Source organism: Natator depressus, chromosome 4 (genome assembly GCF_965152275.1).
Source record: "Natator depressus isolate rNatDep1 chromosome 4, rNatDep2.hap1, whole genome shotgun sequence".
NCBI lineage: Eukaryota > Metazoa > Chordata > Testudines > Cheloniidae > Natator > Natator depressus.
The window spans coordinates 39,009,509-39,032,293 of record NC_134237.1 but is presented as its reverse complement, the minus strand read 5'-3'; the positions used below and the strand labels follow the sequence as shown (position 1 = coordinate 39,032,293).

The window sequence follows — 22,785 nt, the reverse complement described above, 5'->3', positions numbered from 1 at the left end:
GGAAAAAATAACCCAAATACACTTAAAGTCGATTATTCAGTTACAAACGTCTTAGAACTTATAAAACAGGGTTACCTTTTGATAAGATATGGTCAACACACTTAAAACACAAGATTTCAAGACAGCAAACTGTATCATGCTAATTATTAACTTTCGAACAGTTTAAGTCATCTATACAAGGGACAACAGTTGGAATTCACATTTTGTTTAAAATATAAATGTGCCTCTGCTACATAGATGTGAACAAAATTTTTGAAACATTGGCTGCAATTTACATACATCTAGAGATCAACTCCTCATTAGTAAGGTCTCTCTCCACAGCAGACTGAACACGTGTACCAATGGTTAGTGTCTGAAAAGTACTACTTTATTCTGATGAAAATTAGTCTCCTCATTTCATGAAATAGATAGAAAAACTGGAAGTACAATTTGATTTAACTTCCATTTGAAATATTCAGTATTTACCTTTAAAGCACAAAATATGCAAGCATCTCCCTGACAGATATGTCCAGTTAGACCTCTTAAACTCCGTCGGAATATGTCAAGCTGCCATAAAACCTACAGGAAAAATAAAGTGGAACAGAAAATAAGGATTCTAGTCCAAGGACTTCTTACCTAAAAATGTAAGATTCATTTAACCACATTTATTAGACTTTTTTTTAATTTTATGTGGCATGTACAATATTAGCATAATAATTACTACAAGAAATAAAGATAGATGCTAAAATGAATAAAGTACATTTGAAAAAGTCAGAGTACAAAATACTTTTAAAGGTGGGAGGAAGGGGAAAGGGACAGAAAAAACAACACACTCCTCCTTATAAAAGGACATTGTTGCCAATTATCTCTCCTCCGAATCCTCTGTTAACATCTGTGGATTGGTGGGTGGTAGGACTGTCTAAAACTATAACTAAAAAATGGACTTTGGGTTTAATTTTAGGGCACCCTAAGGGAAAAGCAAAACTAAACTGAACATAGGTCAGGTTGTTCCCGTTAAAATGAATGTAAAGCAGCATATTCATTCTGCTGTATCCATATCATTCCATGTTGGTTTGAATAAAAATACAGCCAGACAATTTAAAAATAGTAACATTTTGACAGCTGGCATAGATCCATTGATGCTGCAAACTCTTTGTCAAAGGACAAAACTGCCACCATAATCTAAAAAGAGTACTGTAACGTAGTTACACTGGTATGATCTAAAAGGCTACACATTGTTCGTATGTTTTAGCTTTTTACATGAAACTGTTTTACAATAGATTTCACTAAAGTGTAGTACAACAAGAGACCGATGTTCCCCTTCATCCTTTTTAAAGATAGTGTAAATATCAAGAATAGAAAAGATGCCCTACAGCAGGATAACGAAGGATAAACAGAAAACACAGCAATATGCATGTTAAAAATTGAATTTCACTAAAGATTTTGTTTGACATCAAAACCTTTTGAGATCCAACACTACTCAGACTGATTTTTGTTGGTATTCTGCCCACTGGCAACATGGGAAAGGTTATCATATATTGTGGAACTAGGTTTTCTCCCATGCTAACAAGGGGTTTTTATTGGGCTGGCATCACAGTTAGGAGAATAATATGCATTTGTGGGACTAACCTACAGAACATAAAAAATAGCTCTATATTTAGGCACAAAATAGCTGCCCTCTGAAAGGAAGTTTATCACCACATAGCATCCCAGGAGAATGCCTTTAAGCTTTATTTATGGTAAATTTTGAAACCTACGATGGTATTTAGAACATGTTGATAGATGAACTACAGTTCTAACAAACCATGCAGTATGTAGCAAGACATACACATGTAAGAAGTAGCTTTTTAAAATATATGCTTTTATACAGCAAAAGCAAATCTATGTTTTATTTCCTTGATAAGAAGGGAACATGGAACAAGTTTCTGATCATAGATACTATATAGATTTGTTGCTATATATACACATGCCTGAGATTAGAATCAGGTCTTTGACCAAAAAAAGGATAAAATAGAATTCATTCCAAGGTACCAACAAAAACAATTTGGATTAAGCAGCATAGATTTATACACTAAATTCTCAAGTGATAGTAGTTTAGGTAAAAAAGAAAAACCCTAGTCCAATTAAGAAAGTTGTCTGGTACACTTTGTGAATTAATATGATTACAAGCATATCCTGCCCAACATAAATTCAGTATGGATCGTTATCAACAGATTAAGAAAAGCATGATCACAGTCAAAACCATAAATGAAACTTACTGTACTTCTACAGTGCAAGAAACATATACATTACACAAAAGCTTTAAGAGCCTTTCAAAAAGAACAGATATGTATTCATAACACAATTTTCTGTAAACATCAACTTGTTTACCAAAAAAAAAAAAAAAAAACACGTGTAAAAGTGGTGACAATCTTTTCTTACCTGTACAGCACTGTTAAGAAAGCAACTGTTTTGTCCTGGCTCATTTAACAAGCCTTTGGTAGGGGCCAAGGACAACATACTTCCAGGCTGATACACTTTTCCAAGGTTACCCGCAGGTTTCCGCAAGAACTTCGCCCACGCCATTCTTTTTTAAAAATGTATATAAAATCAAGCTAGTTGCACTTTTAATATTTTTAAGGATATGACGAGTGCAAGGCAAAGAAGGACGACTTATGAGAAGTGCCTTAAAGTCATGGCATTCTGTTCAGATAGCACAATGGCATCCACGTAAAGAATTTGTCTTCTGCAACTGTTGGCTATTTATCAGGAACAGTCTGTCAACTGAACTTGTAATCCCACAAAAAGTTTTGGAGCTTTGGAGACTAAAAAAGAATGAAAAACCCATAAAACTGATGATGTCCTGTTAAGATTAAAATATTTTGAACGTCCACCTTTGTTAGAATGAAAGTTCTTGCTGAGCATGCCACGCAGTATCTGACCTTTCCTTCTAGGGATGTCTTTGTTTCAAAGTATTACTGCAAAACACGAGTTGGAAGAGAATTCTTAAACACTATGGCCTTAATATATTACAAAAATAGAAAATTCTTGTCTGGTTTTATATTGCTGTTCTCTCATTTCCTTAAATCTTCCTTTTCCTTCTAACAGCATACGGTCTCTCCCCACTGGTCCATGAAATATATTCCAGTAGAGAAAACTCCGTATTTTATTTCATTATTTTCCCAGTAAATCTGTAACAGAGAAAAAAAAAAAGTTTTAAAGTACGTCCTTTAGAACAGTATGTTAAGAGAATAAAACCAGGTAACAATTAAAGGTAAATGGAGTTTCATAGAGAGAGGAGTTAAAGACTATTAAATGGAAAAAGTGTTAAGATGGAAAAGGTCAATTTGATGTGGTTCGGTATTCATCATAGTCCAGATATTGTTTATTCTATTAAGACCATAATCAGATTAGTTTGGGTGTTGACTTCTGAAACCATACAGCACAGTTGCATGAAATCTGTTTTTTCTCACTTAGGACCTCAAAGTTGAATTAATATTGGGTTGCCTTTGATAAGCTGTACATCATCATGTCAGGGTTCCCTCCCCACTCTGAACTCTAGGGTACAGACATGGGGACCCTGACATGGTGGCAGCACAGTGGGATCATTTTGAACGAGAAGCACAGACCTTAGGATTTTAAAAAGAAAATATTTTTTCTTTTGGATGCTTGAAGTCAGGGAGGTGTTTTTTTGTTTTGTTTTTAACTGAGAGCAGCTGGAGGGTTTTTTTTTTTTTCTTCTTCTTCTCTACCTCAGGGCTGAGTAGTTAAGCTACAGCAAGGTAATTCACAAGCTGGGTTTTGTTTTGGTTTTTTTTTTTTTTCTCTCTTTTTCTTTCCAGCTCTCAGATTAGGCTAGATTAAGCGCAGGGAGGCTAGGATGACAGAAAGTGATGTCCAAAAGAAACTAGATTTAGCCAAATTGGAAGCTGAAGGAAGAACGAACGAACGAACATGAAAGACAACTAGAATTAGAACAGATGGTGATCGATGCACAAGTGGCCAGAGAAAAGCTGCTAGGGAGGAGAGGGAAAGAGAGAGGCAGCATGCTGAGAAGGAGAGAGAAAAAAAGAGGAAACATGAACTGGAGGTGATAGCGTGGAAATGACAGAACCCTTCAGCCGCTGGCTCCACCTCCCCAAAAATCCACAAATGGGAGTGACTATGTCCACAGTATGATGAATCCAGTGATACTGCTGAATATTTCATCACCTTTGAGAGACTGTGCACCCTCCATGCAATTCCTGAAGATCACAAGATGACCACACTGGTAGCAAAATTGACTGGAAGAGCTCTGGACATATTCAACAAGATGCCTATTGAGGATGCTTCTGACTATGGTAAATTTAAGGATTTGGTTTTGAAGCAATTTCAAATTACACCTGAAACTTACAGAGTAAAATTTAGAGCCCTTAAGAGAGGGGCTGGACTAAGTAATATGGCTTATGTAAACCAGATGAAGGATTTGTTAGATAAATGGGTCAAAGGAAGGGGTGTAACTAGCTTTAAAGGAATGTGTGATTTGGTTGTCCATGAGCAGTTCCTGACTATGACCAATGATGATGTAAAACAGTGTTTATGGGATAAGAAAATGGACTCAGCAGAAAGTCTTGCTTCTTATGCTGATCAATACGAGCAGTCCCAGACTGCCAGAGAGGCAGGGCAAATGGGAACAAAACGGGTGGAGGTAGCAGAGAGGAACAACCCTGGTCGCAGTTTGGGGGGATACCAGAAGGGGCACCCCAAGACCACCCCATACTACCGGGGGCAGCCCCAGGCCCCAGCTACACCCCAAGGAAAACCCCAGATACCTTATCCCACCACACCATTCTCCAGCAACCCACCTCGCCCCAGTGACCAGTCAGCTGGGCGATGTTTTAAATGTAACGAGCTGGGGCATGTAAAGGCCAACTGCCCCAAGAACCCCAACAGATTGTAGTTCATTGCACTGGGGTCACACCAAAAGTCCTCAGGCCCAGATGCCTCCCAGATATCCTCAGAGCGAAGGGAAACTGAGTGTGGGCGGGAAGGTGGTTATCGCGTGGAGGGACACTGGAGCACAGGTGTCAGCTATCCACCAATCCCTAGTGGACCCCAAATTAATCAACCCAGAGGCCCAAGTGACGATTCAACCCTTCAAGTCAACCTCTTTTGACTTGCCTATAGCCAAGTTGCCTGTCCAGTACAAGGGCAGGTCAGGAATGTGGACTTTTGCAGTCTATCATGATTATCCCATTCCCATGCTGCTGGGGGAAGAGTTGGCCAACCATGTGAAGCTAGCCAAGAGGGTGGGAATGGTCACTCTCAGCCAGGCTAAGCAAGTCTTCACACTTAGCTCTGTTCCTGAGCCTTCTACAAGAGCCCAGTCTGTGTTACCAGAAACCCAGACTGAGGTGTTGGAACCGGACCCCATGCCAACGTCTGCAACAGCAGTAGTGGATCCAGTTGCAGAGACCCAGCCCCAGAACTGGAACTGGCAGAGCAACCAGCAGCAGAATCATTGCCAGCACTGAATCCAGCGCTTGCAGCCTCATCGGCAACTCCAACACAGAGGGCACCACCAAGCCCGCACTGGCAGCAGCAGCTAAACCTGCGCAAGAGGCTCAACCGGAGCCTGAAACACAACATAGTGCACCAGCGGACAGTGGTTCACAGTCAACAGAAACAGTCCCATCACCTACATCGCTTTCAGAGGGACCAAGCCCAAGTCCACAAATCAGTGAGGAAGCCGAGCAGGAAGCAGATGAAAGCCTCCAGGGAGCTTGGATGGCAGCATGGAACAACCCACTGCCTCTCAGCTCGTCTAATCAATCGCAGTTTGTTGTAGAAAGAGGACTTTTATACAAGGAAACTCTTTCTGGTGGGCACCAGGAAGACTAGCATCCTCAAAGACAGTTGGTAGTTCCAACTAAGTACTAAGTAAAGCTCTTGAGCTTAGCCCACGATCATCCTAGTGGCCATGCTGGGGTGAACAGGACCAAAGACTGTTTTGGGAAGTCCTTTCACTGGGAGGGAATGGGCAAGGACGTTTCTACCTATGTCCGGTCTGGTGAGGTGTGCCAAAATGTGGGAAAACCGAGACCAGGTCAAAGCCCCTCTCCAGACACTCCCCATAATTGAGGTTCCATTTCAGCAAGTAGCTGTGGATAATCTGGGTCCTTTTCTAAAAAAAGACACCCAGAGGAAAGCAGCACATACTGACTTTCATGGATTTTGCCACTCGATGGCTGGAAGCAGTAGCTCTAAGCAACACCAGGACTAAAAGTGTGTGCCAGGCAACAACAGACATTTTTGCCAGGGTACGTTGGCCCTCCAACATCCTTACGGATTTGGGAACTAATTTCCTGGCAGAAACCATGAAAAGCCTTTGGGAAGCTCATGGGGTGAACCACTTGTTGTTACTCCTTACCACCATCAAACAAATGGCCTGGTGGTGAAGTTTAATGGATCATTGGGGGGTCATAACACGTAAATGAGCACTCCAGTGATTGGGACCTAGTGTTGCAGCAGTTGCTCTTTGCCTACAGAGCTGTACCACATCCCAGTTTAGGGTTTGCACCATTTGAACTTGTGTATGGCCGCGAGGTTAAGGGGCCATTACAGTTGGTGAAGCAGCAATGGGAGGGGTTTACGCCTTCTTCAGGAACTAACATTCTGAACTTTGTAAACAACCTACAAAGCACCCTCCGAACCTCTTTAGCCCTTGCTAGAGAAAAGCCTAAATCATGCCCAGGAAGAGCAAAAAGCCTGGTATGATAAACATGCCAGAGAACATTCCTTCAAAGTAGGGACCAGGTCATGGTCTTGAAGGCACTCCAGGCCAATAAGATGGAAGCGTTGTGGGAAGGGCCATTCACAGTCCAAGAGCGCCTGCGTGCTGTTAACTATCTCATAGCATCCCCCACCTCAAACCTAAAGCCTGAAGTGTACCATGTTAATTCTCTAAAGCCCTCTTATTCCAGAGAATTAGAAGTTTGTCAGTTTACAGCCCAGGGAGGTGAGGACGCTGAGTGATCTGAAGGTGTCTACTACATAGGAAAAAGTGACGGTGGCATGGAAGAGTTGAACCTCTCAATGACGCTCTGACATATGGAGCGACAGCAGATCAAGGAGCTGTGCACTAGCTTCATGCCAGTGTTCTCAGCCATCCTAGGACAGACCAAACGGGCATACCACTCCATTGACACAGGTAATACTCGCCCAATTAGAGCCCAACCTTACCGGGTGTCTCCTCAAGCCAAAGCTGCTGTAGAACGGGAGATCCAGGACATGCTACAGATGGGTGTAATCCGCCCCTCTGACAGTGCATGGGCATCTCTAGTGGTTCTAGTTCCCAAACCAGATGGGGAGATACGCTTTTGCGTGGACTACCGTAAGCTAAATGTTGTAACTCGCCCAGACAATTATCCAATGCCACGCACAAATAAGCTATTGGAGAAACTGGGATGTGCCCAGTTCATCTCTACCTTAGACTTAACCAAGAGGTACTGGAAAGTACTGCTGGATGAATCCTCCAAGGAAAGGTCAGCCTTCATCACCCATGTAGGGCTGTATGAATTTAATGTGCTCCCTTTCGGGCTACGAAATGCACCCGCCACCTTCCAAAAATTTGTAGATGGTCTCCTAGCAGGATTGGGAGAATCTGCAGTCGCCTACCTTGATGTGGCCATCTATTTTGATTCATGTGCAGAACACCTGGAGCATCTACAAAAAGTCTTTGAGCGCATAAGAGAGGCAGGACTAACTGTTAAGGCTAAGAAGTGTCAAATAGGCTTAAACAGAGTGACTTACCTTGAACACCAGGTGGGTCAAGGAACTATCAACCCCCTACAGGTTAAAGTGAATGCTATCCAAAAGTGGCCTGTCCCAAAGTCAAAGAAACAGGTCCAATCCTTCTTAGGCTTGGCTGGTTATTATAGGCGATTTGTACCGCAATACAGCCAAATCGCTGCCCCACTGACAGACCTAACCAAAAAGAAACAGCCAAATGCAGTTCAGTGGACCGAAGAGTGTCAGAAGGCCTTGAACCCGCTTAAAGCGACACTCATGTCTGACCCTGTGCTAAGGGCCCCAGACTTTGACAAACCTTTCCTAGTAACCACAGATGTGTCCAAGCGTGGTGTGGGAGCAGTTTTAATGCAGGAAGGACCGGATCAAGAATTCCATCCTGTCATGTTTCTCAGCAAAAAACTGTCCGAGAAGGAAAGCCACTGGCCAATCAGTGAAAAGGAATGTTACGCCATTGTGTACACGCTGGAAAAGCTACGCCCATACGTTTGGGGACAGTGTTTCCACCTGCAAACCAACCATGCTGCGCTGAAGTGGCTTCATACCATCAAGGACAGTAACAAAAAACTTCTTTGGTGGAGTTTAACTCTCCAAAATCAAAATTTTGAAATACAACACATTTCAGGAGCTTCTAACAAAGTGGCTGATGCCCTCTCCTGTGACAGTTTCCCAGAATCAACTGGTTAAAATCATCCTTGAAATGTGAAAAATATTGTTAGTTTTTACATAATCAGTAGTATATCTAGAGGTGCATGTGTCTTACTAATTCTGTTTTCTCCTAGAGCTCCAGGAAGAAGTCACAGCCAGTGTGGAGCAGGGTGTCCAACACCATCTGTGATTTGGGGGGGGGGAGGGGGGGAGGGTGTCGTAAGCATACAGCTAAGGGTAGCATAAAATCCCTCCTTTACCTGTAAAGCGTTAATCAGTTCCATTAACCTAGTTGGCACCTGACCAGAAGGACCAATGGGGAAAGAAGATACTTTCAAATCGGGGAAGGGGAAATTTTTTGTTTGTGCTCTTTGTTGTTCTCTCCAAGACAAAGAGAGAGACCAAGCAAGTAATCCAGCTCCTACTGAATGATACTATTTCTTTAAGTAATAGCAAGGAAATGCATTAGAGTATCTTTTGTTTTAGCTTGTGAATTTCCCCTATGCTAAGAGGGGAATCCTCTGTGTTTTAAATCTTATTACCCTGTAAAATTACCTTCCACCCTAATTTTACAGAGGTGATTCTTTTACTTTTTTTCTTTATTATAAAGTTCTGTTTTTAAGAATCTGATTGGGGTTTTAGTGTCCTAAAAACCCAAGGGTCTGGTCTGTGCTCACCTTGTTTACTCTCAAGCCTCCCCAGGAAAGGGAGTGAAGGGGTTTGGGGGGATATTTTTGGGAAACAGGAACTCCAAGTGGTCCTTGTCCTAAATCTTTGTGGTGGCAGCGATACCGTCCAAGGACAAGGAAGAATTTGTGCCTTGGGGGAAGTTTTTAACCTAAGCTGATAGAAATAAGCTGAGGGGGTCTTTCATGTGGGTCCCCACATCTGTACCCTAGAGTTCAGAGTGGGGAGGGAACCCTGACATCACTACTCAGTAAAGGTTTTGATTTGATAATCCTAACGTTTCTTTGTGTGAAATATCTACTGAAATATTTCTCTTTTTTTTAAAAAAAAAAACAAACTAAACAGATGATAGGGATGGATTTACTTGATACCAGGTTATAATGTATTCTCATTATTTCATATTATTGTCTATGAATGTTTTGAAAAACATTTCTTTAATAATATGGCAATTGGGTTAGCTGAATTCTCCTACATTTTGTACCAATATCAATTGAACTGGCCACCTGAGTACTCTGTTGTCACACCTCGTGAATCTTTGCATCAGTTCTGGCTTCTCAACATACAGCCACAAAAGTTGTTACTCTTGTATATGCATTATATGACAGCAAGAAGGTTATCATCGTTACATATTCAAAGCCAACATTTTAAACTCAAAATACTGGATTATCCATTTAGGTCTGCATCACAAAAGTCACTGGCATACCATAACTTACTTATTTCAGAGAGTAGCCCAAAACAAACCCAAGGATTAGCTGCTAGGCAAGAAGAATTAAAAGTCATGTGTACAGAAAAGAGAAAAGGAACCAGGGATAAAAGTTCTTGATGGCAGCGAGGCCAGGAAGCCAGAATTTCACCCCAGATCTTAAAGTGCACATAAATAGCTACTAAAAATAATATATTAACGGTTTTGAAAGCGCAACTTCATCCCTATAATCATCTTTTCCCCCATACTGTGGCAACCTTAAACGTCATTTAAGTGCCAATTAAGGATTACAGTTTTTGTTTAGAATGCTGTACAGAACAGATAATTGTTTCATCCAACTATGTAGTCCCAACAAACATTTTTATGGCTAAACAATTCAACATCTTTTAAACTGTAAAGAAAACGAGACTGCATATAGAACCAAAAATATTTGCCTTTCAAAAACATCCCTAATGAGAAAAAACTTTGCACCCCTAAAATTATCTCCCTTTTTATTCCTAGATTTCCTCCCATCTGGATGTCTCATCTTTAAAGGGCATATTGGAACTCCGTGTTAGTAAGAATCAATAACTGGAACTTCACCAAAAGTCTGTGTTGACTAGTGCATAACCCCATGATTTTGGTTTACTGTTTTACTGTATCTCAACCATAAGTAATTTGATCTTAAAAATGCAGGAAACAAGAAGCACGATCTACAACTGCATTGAGCAAAGAATTTAAGAGATTTCAATATAAAATTTAAATCTCTATTTAAAACCGACCTCAAAGTCCATGGTAATAGGTTATTACCAAAATGTGATGATTTCATTTTCCTTAAGATTATTTAAATATACCCAGAAGAAAAAAAGCTACAATTTAATAAAAATTGTGAATGCAAACCAGTTTAAGAAAACATCTTAAATAACCTTAAAATTATTAAAAACAAAACACTTGAAAGTGAGAAAATTCTAAGGGGAGAGTCTTATAGTGAAAGTGTCCTTCGTTACGTAACTGCCATTCTTCCAAAAAGGAGCAAATGCAATTTAAGCAAAGGAAGACAGAGGTGAAGGTAACTGCATAGTACTGATCAACATGAAAAAGGACTTCTGAAGTCAAGGCAAGCAGAAGTGAAAACAGATATGCAAAGTATTGTTGTTACAGTTGGAAGCTTTACTGTGAAATATAAATAGATAATAATGGAACACTGCACTAAGGAGGAGTTCAGAGAGGACGTAAGGAGAGCGGTGCTGCAGAGGCCAGTGTCACTACTCAAGGAATCAGCACTTCAAGGGCTTTCCTAGCATACTGAAGCAGCAGTGCTACTGAAGACCCGTGGTGCACCAATACCTCAGCCCAGAGAGAGAGATACAAACTGACACACTATTCCCACAATTTTCAGAGTAACAGCCGTGTTAGTCTGTATTCACAAAAAGAAAAGGAGGACTTGTGGCACCTTAGAGACTAGCCAATTTATTTGAGCATGAGCTTTCGTGAGCTACAGCTCACTTCATCGGATGCATACTGTGGAAATTGCAGAAGACATTATATACACAGACACCATGAAACAATACCTCCTCCCATCCCACTCTCCTGCTGGTAATAGCTTATCTAAAGTGATCATCAAGTTGGGCCATTTCCAGTGCTATTCCCATAGCACTGCTGCCTCTGTATGGTAGAGAGCTGATGCAACAGTGCCAGGGAATTCAGATCAGAATCCAGAACTACTTTTATTGAAGGAAAAGCTGAAATAAAACTACAGTCTTTTCAGTTAGTGTAAATCTAAACAACATTCTTCCTTTTCCCCCTCACAGCTATCAAAAGTCTTTGTATATTTCTGGGTATAAGATTTGTGTGCGCATACTGGAAAAATATACCTAGCTTGTGATTGGACTGGAAAGAAATAAGTACATACATTGTTTCTAAAACAAAGTTATGCCAAAGAATTTTCAAAATAAAGGAGTGTTTAATTCCAAAAACCTTATAGATTTGTGTATAGCGTTTTACAGATAGCCTAGAAACAAAAATCTTCCAAGATGTATGTATTCCTTTTCCCTAAATTTGATCCAACAACTACAAAGACTCACTGCAAGAGCTTCATCAAAACAAATTCTACACTCACTGTCATGGCAATTCACAATTCTCACTCTAAGACTCCACAGAAATTAAATAAAATGAATTTGATCAAAATAATCACATCAATGACATGCATGTTACATTTCACAATGCTCTAATGAAATTCCAAAGTAAATTTACTGTCCTGTTTCAATAATTTTTTCTGCAAAGTCAGGGATTGACCCATGAGACATAGTGATACTATGTTCACATCTAAATTACTACTACTACTACCTCCAAGGGGGAATCTAAATAAGATTCCTAGGTCACATAAAATCTATAAACCTGTCATCGTAACACTGCAATGATAAATCTGGAGAACTGTCTCTTAAACCACCACATTTATATAACAATATGCTCAAATTACTGTTTCTCCGAATACAAATGAGCAAATTGGCATCTGTTATATTAATTCTTTAAGTTGTTTGTGTCAACCTAAGAAAGAAGCCAAACAAGTTGATATTTAACTGCATATCAAACATTTTAAAGGTCCAAGAACAGAATGCCATAAGACTTAACTGACTGTGCAATCCTCACGATCACGCACCTTAAAAGATGCTCCCACAATTCTTCCCCAGGCAAAAAAGTCTGTTCACTTGGAGCTGCACCTCCCTCCAATTGAGCATACAAGCCCATCACCAGCTAGATAGAGGTCTAGTAGAATTTTGAATCTATTACCCTACCTCTCCCACCTTCGCTAGCATGCTAGAGTCACCGAGAACCAGCTCAACACAAGGGGTAGGAAGAACCTGAATGCCCTGAGAAGGAAGCCTTAGTTCTATCCCTATTTAACAATCTGACCAATGAAACCAGTCATCAGTGGTGTGGAGTGCCTAGAGTCACCTCTTTCCTGTCCACAATAACACCCCATTGTTATTATTCTATATTATATAAATTCTGGTTACACAGGACTTGGTTTAGAGGGAAGTAAAGGCAGCTGTAAAAAACAAACAAATGGAAGAAAGGGGAAATTTATATTAGTGAATATAAATCAGAAGTTAGGAACTGAAGAAAACTGGTAAGCGAAGCAAAGGGACAGAAAAATCTATGGCTAGCAGAGATAAAGGACACTAAAAAGCAATTTTAAAAATATATTAGGAACAAAAAAGATCCGGACAACGATAATTGTTCATTACCAGATGGAAAATGGTACAATTAATAATAAATAAAATATTTTCATTCTGTATTTGAGGGAAGCCAGATGACAGTCTCATCATATGGTGATATTCTTTGCATTCCACTGGTATCTCTGGATTATGTTAAACAGAACAGAAACCACTAAAGTCAGGCATTTTTAAATCAGCAGGTCCAAATAACTTGCATCCAAGAGTTTTTAAAGAGCTGGCTCAGAAGCTCCCTGGACCATTAATGTTGATTTTCAATAACTCTTGGAGCCCTGGTAAAATTCCAAGATGGGAAGAAAGCTATTGTTATGCCAATTTTTTAAAAGAATAAAAAAGGACGACCACACCAGCTTGACCATTGATTGAGCGAGTTAACGGAGCAGCTGATATGGACTCTATTAATAAAGAATTAAAGAAGGGGCAAATAATTAATGGCAATCAACATGGGGTTTAGGAAAATAGATGTCAAACTAACTTGATATTGTCTGTTGATGAGATTACAAATTTGGTTGATAAAGGTAACAGTGCTAACTTACAGACTTCTGTAAGGCATTCGACTTGGTACTACACAACATTTTGATTCAAAAACTAGAATATAAAATTAACATGGCACACACTAATAGATTAAAAACTGGCTATCGGATAGGCCTCAAAATGTAACTAAATAGGGACAGTCATTGAACAGGTGCGTTTCCAATGGGGTCCCACATGGATCCGTTCTTGGCCCTATGCTGTTTCACATTTTTATCAATGACCTAGAAGAAAACAAAATCATCACTAATAAGGTCTGCATATGATAACCATTAAGGGAAAGGTAAATAAGAGAGGGAACAAGCAGATCGTTCTGAATCAGTGACATCACTTGGTAAACTGGTCACAAGCAAACAATATGCATTTTAATACGGCTAAATGGATATATCTATGAACAAAGAATGTAGGCCATAACTTATAGAATGGGAGGCTCGATCCCAGAAAGCAGTGACTGACAAAAATTTGGGGGTCATGGTGGATAATCAGCTGAACATGAGCTCCCAATGTTATTCTGTGGACAAAAGAGCTAATGTGATCCTAGTATGCATAAACAGGGGAATCTCGAATTGGAGTAGAGAGATTATTTACCTCTGTATTTGGCACTGGTGTGCCCACTGCTAGAATACCATGTCCAGTTCTGGCATACACAATTCAAGAAGGATGTTGATGAGGTTCAGAAAACATGCCTCAAAGGGTATGTCTACTCTGCAATGAAACACCTGTGGTTCGTCATGTCATCTGACTCAGACTTGCGGGGCTATAACATTTCAGTTTAGACATTCAGGTGTGGGCTAGAGCCCAGACATCTACAATGCAATTTTTATAGCCCCACAAGTCTAAGTCAGTGGACATGGGTCAGGTACACGTGTTTTATTGCAATGTACACATAAGCTGAACAGACTGTGCTCTTTGGGTATCCAAGAGGTTAAGGGTGACTTGATGATAGTCTAAGTATCTATACGGGAACAGATATTTAATAATGTGCTCTTCCTGTCTCTGCTAGACTGAACACCACACTCCAACAACTGGAAGTTAAAGTCAGACAAATTCAGACTGGAAATATGGTATACACTTTTGACAGAGAAGGTAATTAGTTGCTGGAACAATCTACCTAGGGACATGGTGAATTCTCCATCACTGAATTTTTAAATCAAGATTATGTGTTTTCCTGAAAGATACCCTTTAGGAATTATTTTGGGGAAGCTCTATGACTTCTGTTATACAAGGGGTCAGACTAGATGATCACAGCAGTTCTTTCTGCTCTTAGAATCTATAAATCTTACACTGTGTGCAACCACTATCGTGAGGACGACATTAAGCAATATGACTACCATCTGTCACGTTTGTTCTCTCATCCTTTCCACAGCATACACACAGTGAAGTAGGGGATGGGGGGATTTTTTATTTTATTTATATATAGAGAGAGACAGAGAGAAAGACATGTTACTATGTTTGTTAGAGAAGGCAAGGTCAAGGAAAAGAGCCTTGCACTTCAGAAGGTGGTGCAGTCTGTGATGGTTCTTAATTCCTGTGGGCATTGATTCCAGAGTCATTGGCCAGCCTCTGAGAAAGCTCTGTCTCCTGCAGAGATGAGTTCACTCTTACTGTAGAAAGTTGCACTGTGCCAGAGGAGCAAAGTTGTCAACCACAGTCTTCATTCCAGAGCTTTTGGCAGTCTTTCGGATACCCTGAGCCCAGGTAATTGAGCACCTTAAAGAAAAGGACCAAAACCTTGTACTTGACCTGATATTCTACAGTAAGCCAGTGTTTGGATTGGAGAACTGGACTGATGTGTTTGCAGTAAGCCAGTAATACTGAGGAGACAATGCTGCAGCATTCTATACCAGCTGAGTTTCCTAAGCACTGAAAGGTCCATGCAAAGATATGCTACATTGCTGTAGTACAGTCAAGATGATGAAGGCATGAACAACTGAGGCCAGGTCATCGTTCTCCAGGAAGGGATGGAATCTCCTAGCCAACCAAAGGTGGTAGGATGTTGCTAGGCGACAGCTTTGCATCAGTGAAGAATCCAGGAGTACTCCTGAACTACAAACTAATTTGACAAATTGTGAGCAAGTACCTTCAACCAATGGAGACTGCATTGCGGCTGCAAACTCTTCAGAATGCTTTTCTTATCCCATTAGAATAGAATAGCAGCAATGTAGCACTCAGGGACCTGGGCTTCAGCCTCATGCGGTGGGGCTTCAGCTTTCTGCCCTGGGCCCCAGCGAGTCTAATGCTGGCCCTGCTTGGAGGCCTCCCTGAAACTTCCTTGAGGCCCCCTAGGGGGCCCCAGATCCCTGGTTGGGAACTACTGATCTAATCCATCTCCCCTTGAGCAGGCAGAGTTAAGTATACCTAGACAATTCCTGACAGGTATTAGTTTAACCTGTTCTTAAAAACCGTCTCCATCTGAAGCCTCAGCAATGCTCAGTAGAAAACAGCAATGTATCTCCCTGTGTCTTACATGCAACATTCCTGTGAATATAGAATAACACTGGTCCTTTCTTTCTCTCTCTCTTTTTCTCGGCACAACAGAACATTCAATTTGTGATCCACTACAACCTCCCGATTTTTTTCAGCCATACTACTGTCCAGCCAGGTATTTCTCATTTTGTAATTGTGCATTTGATTTTTCCTTCTTAAGTGTAGTACTTTGCACTTGTCTATTGAATTTAATCTTATTTATTTCAGGCCAATTCTCCAATTTATCAAGATCATTTTGAATTCTAATCCTGTCCTCCAAAGAGCATTCAACCCCTCCCACATCGGTGTCCCCTGCAAATTTTATATGCATACTCTCCACTCCATCACCCAAATAGTACCAGACCCAAGGCAGGCCCCTCTGGGACCTCAGTTGACATGCCCTCACAGTTTGAAAGAGAAATATTAATAACTACTCTTTGTGTACAGTCTTTCAATCAGTTGTGTACCCACTTTATAGTAATGGTCTAAATGAAGAATTTCCCTAGTCTGCTTATGGGACTGTGTCAAAAGCTTTACTAAAGTCCAGATATGTCATGTTTACTGCTCCGCCCCCACCTGCAAATGCACTATAGGACGCTTTGGCAGGATTTGTTCCCGATCAAATCAATGCTGGCTAATACCTATGACCTTATCATCATCATCATCCAGGTTTGAACAAACTTTTATAATTTTGTTCCAGTATTTCTCCGGGAATCAAAGTTAGCCTAACTGGTCTATAATTGCCTAGTTCCTTCTTAGTCCCCTTCTTGAAGAGGACTAAGAGCTATGCTTTCTGCTCACTCCAGTCCTCTGGGACCTCACCTATCCTCCATGAGTTCTTGAAGATAAACACTAATGGTTGCTTTGGCTAGTTCCTTAAATACTGTAGGGTCAATTTAATCTAATTTACATATTCTTTAACCTGTTCCCCTATTCTGGCCCAAGAGCCTTCACCCTTGTTAATATTGCGTTAAGCATTAATTGAGTTAAACATTAATCACCTTTTTAGTGAATACCCTGTATGTTGCTTGGGTTCAGCTTCAATTAACTATTCTTCATCCACAAGCTAATCTTTTCCCAGCACTGGACCATCCTAGTGGTAGTGGTACGGTCACACATAGCAAAGAGTAAGTCATCTGATTAGTGCTAGCACTTTCCTTTGCAGTGTCCAGAATTTTGTGATGCATGAATGCACTGCACTCCAGAAATGCAGGTGAGCATAGGTGGAGGAAGCTTGTGATGAGGTCACAATGAAGCCTCTTGTCTATAACAGAAAAGTTGTGCCACTAACTAAATTAATTTAGAAACAGATTTAATTAATTCAATACACCCACTTGTGTACTCATTTCAGTTTAACAGTGACTAGTATCAATTTAGCTTTTATCAACTTAAGCTAAATTGAAAAGACAGAAAAAAAAATGAGTGTCAACACAAGAGGGTGCACTATATCAGCTGCTAAACTGATTCAGTTCAATAAGTCCATGTTTGAAGATCTAAAATGAGAAGAAATAAGAAGCGGCAATAACCAAATGCATTGTTAGGGAAAGAGTAGAAGAGGAAAGAAATTAAATGGGTTTAATTTGGAGTGGGGAAATCAGACTGGAATTTTGGCTAGTGATTTAACAAGATCATTACAGATATGGTCACTTTTTCTGCTAGAAGCAAATGACAAATCCTGCAATCAAGACAGGCTAAATTTCAGTGTTCTCTGCAGCATTTAAACGGATATTTAAAAATAAATAAATAAATAAATTCTAGTCCTGGTTATTTGGTCTTCCTAGTGTAGTGTAGTGTAGTGTCTCAAGGCCCCAATCTAATCTCTTTCCAAATGTGAAACAATTGAGTGATGCCTCCTCTTGAAACTACAGAATGAGACACCATTTACTCTGGAGGTGTGAACCTCATTCATCTCAATAGGATCGTAACTCAAAAGTCAATTGAGAACAGTGACCAAAAGATTTAAGTTTCATTTCAAGTGCAGATCCAGTCTGCTTTGAACTGCATTAAGTTTGTCATAACAACTGGTCTATTTTGTAACAGTAATAATATCCAAATATTCTACTTTAGTGCAGTCACCTGCCGGATCTGCGGGTAGTGATTGATTTATCGTGTCTCGTTTAGACGTGATAAATCCATCCCCGAATCGACGCCTGTACTCCACCTCGGCAGGAGGTGTAAGTGGAGTCGACAGGGGACCGCCGCGGTCGACTTGCCGCTGTGAGGATGGCCAGGTAAGTCGAACTAATATACTTTGACTTCAGCTACGCGAATAGTGTAGCTGAATTTGTGTATCTTATTTCAAAACCCACCCCCAGTGTAGCCCAGGCCTAAAGGTATGTCTACAGCAGGGAGATAGGTTTTCCAGCTCAAGTAGACATACACTTACTAGTTCGGCTCAAACTAGCACCTAAGAATAGCAGTGTGGCTGAGGCAGCATGGATGGTAGCTTGGCTAGCCACCTGAGTGCATACCCTGGGGGTCAGGTGGGATGATTGATTGTATACTGGCGGCTAATCCAAGCTCCCGCCCTTGCTGCTGCCACCACACAACTATTCTTAAGCACTAGCTCAAACAGTTAGTGCATGTATGTGTACCTGAATTGCGAATCCCATCTCCCAGCTGCTGTGTAGACACACCCTACAAAAGTTGTCACTCTTATGTTAGCTTTGAATAGGAAACCACACACTTTTAAGCTTTTGAGCAAAATATTGGCTTAGAATACCAATTCCGTTCCCCAAGTCCCTACCTATGCAAAACAAAACTACCATTGAAACAGGAAATCAATAGCATATTTAATCTATTTAAAGTACAGTTATTCTCACATAGAAGTTCCAATGTTCTACCCTAAACTGATAATGTAATGCCAATTTTCCATTTGTTTACTTTGAACAGAAATGAAGAATGCAGTTATATGGTTTACAAAGTAGCCTAACACATTTCATTAGGACTCCACTTTAGAAATACCCATCATTGCAATGCTGAGCAAAATTTCCCCAAAGCAACAGGTCATCTTTGGATTTTGTCATAAAGAGACAAATTTCCACTTAAATAAAAGTATCAGCATACAGTTTAGTACAACAGCTTTCACCAAAGTCTCTTAACAACCTCTTTCTGTTCAAGTCTCAGAACTGGTATTCTTTGCCTGCCTTGTGTATTCAACACAGTTAATCATGCTCTCATTTGAAATTTTCTCCTGCCTGGGCTCTTATTCTATCTTCCTGCCTCTCTAATCATTCAGCATTTTGGTTTGAGGATCCTTCTCATCCCCATTCCAGCTTTCAGTGCAGGTTTAACAGGCTCAGTTCTTGGCCCCCTCCTCTTTTCATACCACAACCTCTTTTGCAGATCTCATTCGAAGACATGCCTTTATAACTACAATCTTTACACTAATGATTCACAAGCTTATCTAAAATATTGGCTGGGCATCCACAAGGGTAGTCACAGGCCATCAGATTACACTCAACACAACCAAAACGGAGCTCTTTATCTTCCCCCTACAAGCACTCCCCACTTACACCATCATTATCCCTCAAGTCTGTAATCTGGGAATCCATCTTTGACTCGGACCATTTTCTCAACACGTGGAAGGTATCTAAGTCTTGCCACTTCTTCCTGCACAACATATTTAAGATGCAGCCTTTCCTCTGTCCATACAGCTAGAACTCTGGTCCAGATTCTCATTTTACAGCTTCAGTACTATAACATCCCCCTTTTGATCCTCACAAAAGCTACCTTACTCCCCATCCATTCAAACACAGCTGCAAAAAACTGCACCCACCCCACACACACTTCATGTATTTCCACTGAATCCCCATCTCTACTACATCAAGTACAAACTACTTGTCTTCACTGTATAACCATACATCGCTTTTCCCCGCTGTACATATTATTTATATTGTACAAAGCCACCAAAACCACCCTCTGTTCCACAATACCAGCCTTTGTTCTCCTTTAGTGAAGTTTTCCAACAAGCACCTTCTGCATTCTCCCATGCCACCCCATATACACAGGCAGTTCCCTGTAGTAATCCTCAAAGCCACTGCCGTAGCCTCCTTAAAACTCACTTATACTCACAAACATTTGGCATGACTAACCAGTTTGCTGCTTATTACACTAATCAGGATAGCGTCACTGCTATTTTGTGGTACCCCTGGCTGTTTGTGATATCCACCTGTTGTCTGTTATCATATTCTTTGGAGCAGGGAATCCTCTTTTCATTACATGTTTGTACAATGCCTTGCTCAATGAAATCCCTATCTAGGACCCTCTAGGCACTACCACAAGTAATAAAATAACCCTGAAATGAGTACATCAAGAGTTTCTTAGACTGAGATGGCTTCATTGGAACAATGTTGCACTATCAACACAATCTAATTTAAAGTGACATTATTGATCTCATATCTATAAATGAAGTTTGCTCTAATATATTTTGGATGGAAATCACTGACCTCTACTGTACATGCACAGATGCATGATCCATTTCCTCTCTGAAGAGAAATTTTTAAAACATTACTTTTATGTAAAAGTAGCTAAATATTTAATCAAATGAAGCTGTTTAATCATGTTTAGTAGGAGGACTCTTGAGAAATGTGTTATCTGCTCATGGTGCCATACAACCTTTAGAAGGCAGGTGCTACTTAGCTATACCTTAACAATTTCTGTTAAAGCATCATTAGTTAATACATTTACTATACATAAAAAAATAGAGGGCACATTGACAAATATCTGTAAGAACAGGCTTCAGTGTCTAAGGCTAAAAGTTCCACTCCCCACACTATTATGCACTAGTTACTCAGCTACCATTCTCCAAGTCACAGAGATTTGTACATATCACAGTGAAATATACTTTGTAATGTATTTTGAGATTTTAAGGGGAAAAAGAGATATTTTTGCAAGATTAGTTGAACTATGTTTCCTCAATCAGACATTAGTACAAACAATTTATCATTTCCATAAGTAACATTGCAAAAGATTCTTCTGCACCAGGTATCATCAGTTGTTGTGAAGCTTGAGATGCTTCATATGAATACTAATGCAGTCTTTGCATTTATTAATACTGACTATATACACACACACTTCTGAGGAGGCTTTCTACAGAATTCTGTTAAAAATGTTAATATATTTCATACATGTTGAAAAACTGTGTATGACTCTGATTCAGTGAAGTATATCCTTAGAAGGATTTTTATTCTCTACAATACACATTTATAAACAAAAAATAGTTGATACAAATGTTGTGACTTTAATAATAATATTGCTTACTTTTGTTATAAAAAACTTTATTGGTAACAAACAGCACCACTTTGGTTAATCAAGCTGCAAAACTTTACTTTTCAAAATATAGTATGAACTCTCACCCTTTTAATACCTCAAATTATGCCTTCATTCCATAAGAACAGGATAGTAAAACAGAAATGAGTCAACCATGTTTAGATTCACAAATGTACAGTAATTTCAATACATAATCCAAAGTAGCCTCTGGGGACCTAATCATGGAAAAGATTTATGCTTAATTTTTGGCACTCTGAATGGTCCCATTGACTTCAAAGTTAAGTAAGTGCGTAAGTCTTTATATGATTAGGATGCAAGTAAATATATTTAGCAGATGCTGCATGTTTTCTTTTATGAAGCACACCAGGAAAAAAATGGTTTACAGAGAGAATGGACAATACAACTACATTTCTCCATGTTTGTTCTTAAAGGTCTGAAAAGCTTGTCAGACAATGAAAGTGCACAGAAAACCAAATATGTAAATTTATTCCTTAATTGGACATAACTTCCACATTTCAGGCCCTGAGCGTGCAGTTCACACATAGTTTCTGAAACATTCTTCATATAAAATATCTATCTATCTATCTAGGAGCTGTACATTATGCTACAAGTGATCAAATTTCAAGCAGTGGAAATCCACTCCATTATACCTGTACTTGCATTTCCTGTTTTCAAAGAATGTTGACAACAGGTCCATAAGATACTACTTAATGTTTAACCTAGCTGTCACATGCCTCAATAAAACCTTTGCATTATACATAAATATGAGCTTGCATTGATTTAATATTACAGTCCCATTAGGAGGGGACTAAATCAATAAGTTTGTTTATAGGAGTTGTAGTAACATGTAAAGTATTAATATCTTTTTTGAAATACGTTTTAATGTAAACACACCACTGTTCTCAATTTAGAGGGCAGAGTAGCATTTAATCCCTCGTTGCAACACCAATTTAACCACACTATCCCCCCCCCCCCTCTTCCGCCATATATGCCGTTTAACAAAACGGCCACTTGAAAACCAACGAATAACCAGAAGCATCGTCTGGAGGAGAGAGGCAAAATAGTTAGCCCGAGACGTTCGCATCTATTTAGAGCCGGGGCGGCACTAGCGACTTAAAGACATTTTAACGACTGATCACGCCGCGGTGGGAGAAGGGGATGGGTGGGAGGAAGCCTGAAGCCAAAGGGGGTTAGGGAACAGGTGGGGAGGTGCGCTCAGGCTCCGCGAGGCTGGTGAGCACCAAGACAGCCAGGGCCATGTCACTGTAAAGTCCCCCCACCCCGACACAGCCCCCGCCGCAGGGCAGAGCGGGGGCAGCGGCTGCGCTCGGGAGGTCCCCTCTCCCCGCGGGCGGGCGCGCACAGCGACAGGGCGAGTCCCCGGGGCAGGCGGACCGACCCCCCGCGCCAGGGCTGATCCCTGCCGACGCCGCCGCCCTGCCCTTCCGCCGCGCTGCCCCACCCCGCAGCTCCGGCCGCCGCAGCCTGGCCCCGGGACCCCCCGCCTGGAGCGGCGAA

At 40.5% G+C, this 22,785-nt stretch overlaps 1 protein-coding gene across 1 annotated transcript in view; it reads right to left on the bottom strand.

The window, feature by feature from the left end:
• Positions 1–22,785, bottom strand: part of USP53 (ubiquitin specific peptidase 53) — a 62,898-nt gene that overhangs the window by 39,775 nt on the left and 338 nt on the right. Inside the window, exons 2-3 of the mRNA XM_074950795.1 lie at positions 2,401–3,149; positions 466–558 (exon numbers count right to left, since the gene is read on the bottom strand). Of these exons, the coding sequence (XP_074806896.1) occupies positions 466–558; positions 2,401–2,544 (237 nt within the window). The 5' untranslated portion in view covers positions 2,545–3,149. The remainder of the gene's footprint in view (positions 1–465; positions 559–2,400; positions 3,150–22,785) is intronic.